The sequence below is a fragment of the Stegostoma tigrinum genome, chromosome 45 (genome assembly GCF_030684315.1).
Source record: "Stegostoma tigrinum isolate sSteTig4 chromosome 45, sSteTig4.hap1, whole genome shotgun sequence".
NCBI lineage: Eukaryota > Metazoa > Chordata > Chondrichthyes > Orectolobiformes > Stegostomatidae > Stegostoma > Stegostoma tigrinum.
Window position 1 is genome coordinate 7142820 of NC_081398.1, and position 6335 is coordinate 7149154.

The 6335-nt window shown below is 49.3% G+C and overlaps 1 protein-coding gene across 1 annotated transcript; it reads right to left on the reverse strand.

Annotated features, from left to right (window-relative positions):
- Positions 1 to 1195: 1195 nt before the first annotated feature.
- LOC132207340 (histidine N-acetyltransferase-like) lies at positions 1196 to 5600 on the reverse strand. The gene is given in 3 exon segments (XM_059642676.1): positions 1196 to 1917; positions 3335 to 3497; positions 4686 to 5600. Coding segments are annotated over 3 exon segments (1683 nt in total). The 3' UTR covers positions 1196 to 1312.
- Positions 5601 to 6335: the final 735 nt, after the last annotated feature.

Below are 6335 nucleotides of genomic sequence, written 5' to 3' on the forward strand. Positions count from 1 at the left end.
CCTCCATCATTTCATCTGGCAGCTTGTTCCATGCATGCACCACCTTCTCCATGAATAAATTGTCCCCTAGGTCTCTTTTAAATCTTTCCCCTCTCACCTCAAACCTACGCTGCCGAAGTTTTGGTCTCCCCTACGCTGGGGACAGACTTTGGCTATTCGCCCTATTCATGTCCCTTAGGGTTTTATAAACTTCTACAAGGTCACACCTTAGCCTCCGATGCTCCAGTGAAAATATCCCCAGTGTATCCAGTCTCCTCCTATAGCTCAAACTCTCCGATCCTAGCAACATCACTGTAAATCTTTTCTGCACCCTCTCAAGTCTAACGATATCTTTCCAACAGCAGGGAGACCAAATTGAAAGCAGTATCCCAAAAGTGGTCTAATCAATGTCCTGTACAGCCACAACCTGATACCTTAGCTCTTACACCAAATTGTTGGAAAACACATTTGGACTTTGTTTTGCTGTTTGCATTAAGACATTTCTAACTGTCTCAGGTATATAACCTTGTTTTCATTTTCGTTCAGCTAATACGGTTATGCTCTGTTATTAAAGATCAGCAGCAGCCTTATGTTTTGGTGACTAAACATCACAGTAACCAATTGCGGATATCAAGCACAGCCTATCAAGCCAGCCTTCGATCTGGGACCTGGTTTGTCCAGTAGGTATCTAGTCTGTGTTGTAATATGCAATGTAATTCTGTAGTGTGGTAAGCTCCCAATTATCCATTATGTATAGGAAACTGGGATCATAAAGCACAGCAAATTCCCACAAATAACAACTATTTGTCCTTTCCTGGTGCTGTTGGTTATGGCTGACAGGAGCATTACAGTGTTAACCCAGCCTTTCCTGTGTTTCTTTTCAAACTACAATAATGGTTGGCTAACGCTATCTTTTTAGGTCAATCAGGCCTGAGCAGGCATTCTCAGCTTAATAACCCACTCTACTGTTTGCTGTCCTTACTATGAATCTCAGAGAAATGTAGTGGTGACACAAGTTTCAGGGCATGTGGCAGGTTTATTTACAAGAGTATGTTGAAATCAGTGTCTATTTGCTTGGCTGAGTCCGCATACAAGGTCAAGCAATCAAGTACAGTAGACACAGATCAGTGATCAGACCTGTGCAATCAAGCACCAAACAATTCCACACAACCCTGGCATTGGGGCTTGTCGGCTCTCAAAATCCTGGAGATTTGAAATTACAACGCTCTTGATTCTGAGGTGATAGCATGAGAGAAACGGCAGGAAAATTGACTGAGCCCAGAAACAGGAAGGGACTGGCAACAACAGGATAGAAGACCCTTCCCCTAAAGGTCTACATATCTGCCTCCAGCAACTTTTGCCCCTCAATGTCTCGATCCTTATGGAGTCCTAAGGTAGTCTGGCAGAAGGAAAGCATGTCCTGCGACACAGATGGCTCAAAGCAAAAGATGCAGTAAACTGAGCCCTCCAAGGTGCTGATTCTTTGCTGGAGTTGAGCAAGGAGCTGGTTTCTGGCCCTGGGGAAATGCTTCCCAAATGTAGCAATGTTCAAAAGGTGGTAGCTAGTCCCCAAGGGTATCCTGTAGGGGGCAGTGCCCAGGCTGAGGACTGTGGGCTCTTCTATATCATCGGCCATCCAGATCAGGTCTTGACTCGCTAACGTCTTTGGGTTGCTCTCCAATGGCCTGTATGGAACCCAGTCATGAATGATGGTCTTCTCAGGCAGCACCGTGTCCACCACCCTGGGGCTCAGGAACACCCGCTTGGCATGTGAGGCCCCAAGCAGGACAGGATCTTCCCATTCCATCCCGCTCTCCTTCAGCTGGGTGACAGCAGCTTCCAGCTTCATTTGGGTATCTTCTATCTTGAACTGCACAACGAGCACTTCCTGGAAAAATGGAAGCATTGAAGAAGACTCTCAGCATCCCAAAATTGTGACTTTAAGAGGTGTGTTTTGCCCTGGTTTCTTCTGGATTAGGGGACAGTTGCTGAACAGTCTATGAGAAGATAAACAACTTGTGAAGCTCCAGGTGTTTTTTTAAAGACAGGTAGAATAATAGAAGCAGCCTGAGTGGGTGTGGTCAATCTCCCACCCCCAGAACCAGGGATTTTAGGTTTAGCTTTCAGCAATTGCTGTTGCGGACTTGGAAGCTATTTTCAATTGCGTTTTTATTTTACTTGAAGCTGACAGATAAAGCTCTTTCTCTGCTACCAGATGTTTGTGTTGGTGTTCCTTTCTCCTGAACTGGAAAGGAAATAGCATTTTGCTGAATCGGCCTTTGGCAAGGGTGTGTTTATGAGATGTTGCTACATTGGGACAGTCATGATTGGTAGTTAAATAGATACATGTTTACTAGGTATTTCCATGAAGTTATACTAATTCTCCTTTTTTGTTTGTACTTTAATCTTGTTGTAAGAATCAAGTTTGCTTTTAAACCCAGTAGTTTGACCAATCACATTTGGAACACTTGTTTTTAACTACAATAAAAAGCCATGGTCTAGGCCATCTCCTTGACATATTTTGAGGGATCTTGGTTTGGTCCATAAGGTCAGGCAGGGGGAGGGGCTGAGAAGGTGAGACCTTTATGTTAACCCCAGCAGATGCAGGAATTGAATCCTTACTGTTGACATCACTCTGAATTGCAAACAAGCCACCCAGCCAGCTAAGATAGCAAGAACTGCAGATGCTCAGAGTCGATATAGTGCGGCACTGGAGGAACACAGCAAGTCAGGCAGCATCAGAGGAGCAGGTAAGTCGACATATTGTGCCTAGACCCTTCATCAGCCAACCGATCTCAATGAATGAGGGGTACTGGTTACATGAATCTGCAACATCTCTTGAAATACATGTCTAAAATCCATGAGTACACCTGACTCAAATAAAAAAATCTGAGATCCAAAAGTCACCAAGGCAGTGCAATTTACTTGTTGGGTTGTGGAAACTCTGATAATATTTCATCATGGTCACCAAGAGAACAAGATTTACCAATGTTGCCAGGATTGCAGGCTTTGAGTTATAAGGTGAAGCTGGGACTTTTATTGCCCGGAGCGCAGAAGGCCGAAGGCTGACCTTATAGAGATTTTTAACATCATGAAAGGTATGGGCAGGGCAAATAGCAAATTTTTCGGAAACTTGGTCAGCATGGATAGGTTGTGTTGTATGACTCTCTACCTCTCGGAGTAGGCCATTCAGCCCATCAATCCTGCACCATCATTTAATTCGGACAAGGTGAATCTCTTACTCAATTTGTGGGTGGAGACTGTGCAGAACATAAATCCTGGGGAGATGGTGACATCATGATAATTTCACTGCATTAATGATCCAGAGCCCCTAGCCCTAATGTGCTGGGGACGCAGCGCCATACTTTGACCTCTGGGAACTGAGCCTGGACCAGTTTTAAGCAATAGCCCTGGATGACCTTAGCAATTTCTTTGCCTCTCTCCAGCAGCTCCACCCTCAACGCTTCCACCACCGCAGTCTGCCCGTCATCCACAATATACACTGAAGCGAGGGCAGCCTGTCAAAAACAATGGGGAGCATTTGTATGGCATCCAACACTCAGTAAAATGGAAGCCAAATCTCTTGCCTGAAAATGCTCAGGTAAGGGGAGTGATGACCTATTGGGTATTATTGTCTGGTCTATTAATCCAGAGACCCAGGTAATGTTCTGGCGAACCTGGGTTCAAATCCTTTTGTGATAGATGGAGGAGTTTGAAATTGAAAAAAATCTAGAATTAAGATTCCAATGATGGACATGATTCAATTATTAGAGAAAACTATCTGGTTTGCTAATATCCTTAAGGGAAGGAAATCTGCCATCCTTACCTGGTCTGGCCTGCACATGACACCAGAGAGACACCGATGTGATTGGACTCCTGACTGCCCTTTGGGCAGTTAGGAATGAGCAATAAATGCTGAGCCGAGCCAGTGATGCCCTCATCCCGTGAACGAGAGGCAACACCAGCCCAAGGTTTGACTCTGGGCTGCTAAAGGAGGCATTTGAGCGAAACCTCGGTCAGATTTTCGAGAGCAGCTTAAAGGTAGGTGGTGAGAGGCAAAGAAGATACTTCCTTTGGGTTGGGGGGGGCATGCACATTGCCAGGCCCAGCATTTGTCACCCTTTCGTTTGAATGTCATCCAGCATTGGGTAGGCAGTTTGAAGTAAAACTGCAGGGTCTGGAGTCACGTGGAGGCCAGGTAAAGGGGACTTTAGTGAACCAGGTGTGTTTTTAACAACAAACGACGATGGTTATCATCGCTATGGTATGATGGATGGGTCAACTGGCCACCAATTCTCCTTCCTATATCCCTCTAGTGAGCTGTTCAGTAGTTGCTGGTGGAAAATTGACCACAATTTAGCATTGCCAATTTGCCTGATCTGCACACCTCTGGCATGTGGGAGGAAACCACAGCAACCGTAGGGGATCCATGTCAACTGGGAGAGAACAGGCAAATTCCACACAGACAGTCACCTGAGGCTAATGGAGGTGATTGGAACGGATGGGAGGGTAGGGAAAGAGCAATGGAAGGCGGGGGAGCAGCTCGAGAAGGGTCGGGGGGTGGAGGGCGGCTTCGTTTGCGAGATAGTGCCAGAGAATTTAGTTATTACGCCCAAGGCTCGACCGAGTTTGCAAAGAACTGTTGCTGCGGTGGGAATCGGAGACCGGTCGATTGGTTCGACAGAGGGAAAGAGGTCAACGCTCACTATTCGCCCCTTCTTTTTAGCCAGGTTCACCCTTCGGGCCGGATCCCAGATCCAGACGTGGTAGCAGGCAGGCAGGAAATCAAGGCCCCCGTAGACGTCTCCGCAGACGGCCATTACCTCCTGGAAATCAGCCTCCTCCGCAAGGCAGAACTCCAGCGCGAGAGCCCCTTCCTCCGCGAGGACGCTCTCCTCCGCGTGCCCCTGCTCCGCGTGAGCCCCCTCCTCCGCGTGCCCCTCCTCCACGAGGACGCTCTCCTCCGCGTGCCCCTGCTCCGCGTGAGCCGCCTCCTCCACGAGGACGCTCTCCTCCGCGTGAGCCGCCTCCTCCGCGTGCCCCTGCTCCGCGTGAGCCCCCTCCTCCGCGTGCCCTTCCTCCGCGAGGACGCTCTCCTCCGCGTGCCCCTGCTCCGCGTGAGCCCCCTCCTCCGCGTGCCCCTCCTCCGCGAGGACGCTCTCCTCCGCGTGCCCCTGCTCCGCGTGAGCCCCCTCCACGAGGACGCTCTCCTCCGCGTGAGCCCCCTCCTCCGCGTGCCCCTGCTCCGCGTGAGCCCCCTCCTCCGCCTGCCCCTCCTCCGCGAGGACCCTCTCCTCCGCGCAGCTGAACTCCGGCGCGTGGCCCCGATCCGCCATCTTGGACAGTCGGTGCGACCGGGCTTGGGCGTCGCCTGTGGAGACGGGCTGGTCCGCGCGAGTTGGGTGAGGATTTCCGTTACAACGCCTCCCTTTTGTTGCGGTGCTTTGGCCGGGTATTTGCTGAACTTCGTTTCCCACGCGAGGCAGCCGCCGCATGCCTGGGTGACCCTCCCGCCCAGGCTGGGCCCACCTGCATTCCAACGCAAACAGAAGTCGCTGGAAAAGCTGAGCAGGTCTGACAGAATCTGTAAAGGGCTGGAAAGAAACTATCAGAGTTAACATTTCGGGCCGGGTGACCCTTCTTCAGAACTGGATTCCAACTCGATTAGTGACCCAAAGGAAAGCACAGGTGCTGGAAAGCAAGGTAGGCAAACCGGAGGCTGGAAGAACATAAAATGTGAGGCTGGATGAACACAGCAGGCCAAGTAGCATCTCAGGAGCACAAAAGCTGACGATTCGGGCCTAGACCCTTCATCTCTCTCCCTATTTATTCCGGTTCCCTCCCCCCATCCCCCTCTCTGATGAAGGGTCTAGGCCCGAAACGTCAGCTTTTGTGCTCCTGAGATGCTGCTTGGCCTGCTGTGTTCATCCAGCCTCACATTTTATTATCTTGGAATCTCCAGCATCTGCAGTTCCCATTATCGCTGGAAGAACATAGCAGGCCAGGTAGCATAGATCATAGAACATTTATATAGATCATAGCAACATAGTACAGGCCTTTCGGCCCTCGATGTTGCGTCAGCCTGTGAAACCAATCTGAAGCCCCACCATCTCCTGTGTTAATGGTGATTTCTCCTTTACAGAAGGCCCTCCTCTGCAAATGGCATTGCCGGTTTGGCACCAGGTAATGATATATGCACCGTAGACAATTCCGGAGGAGTAAACACGGTGAGCACCCACTTTCTACCGCTCCTCATGGGTTCTATCACACTGCTGCAGTTAAACGGGATTGATCAAATCCTCAACTCCTGAGAATTCCCATAACAATTATAATCAACTAGCGAATATGACAACATG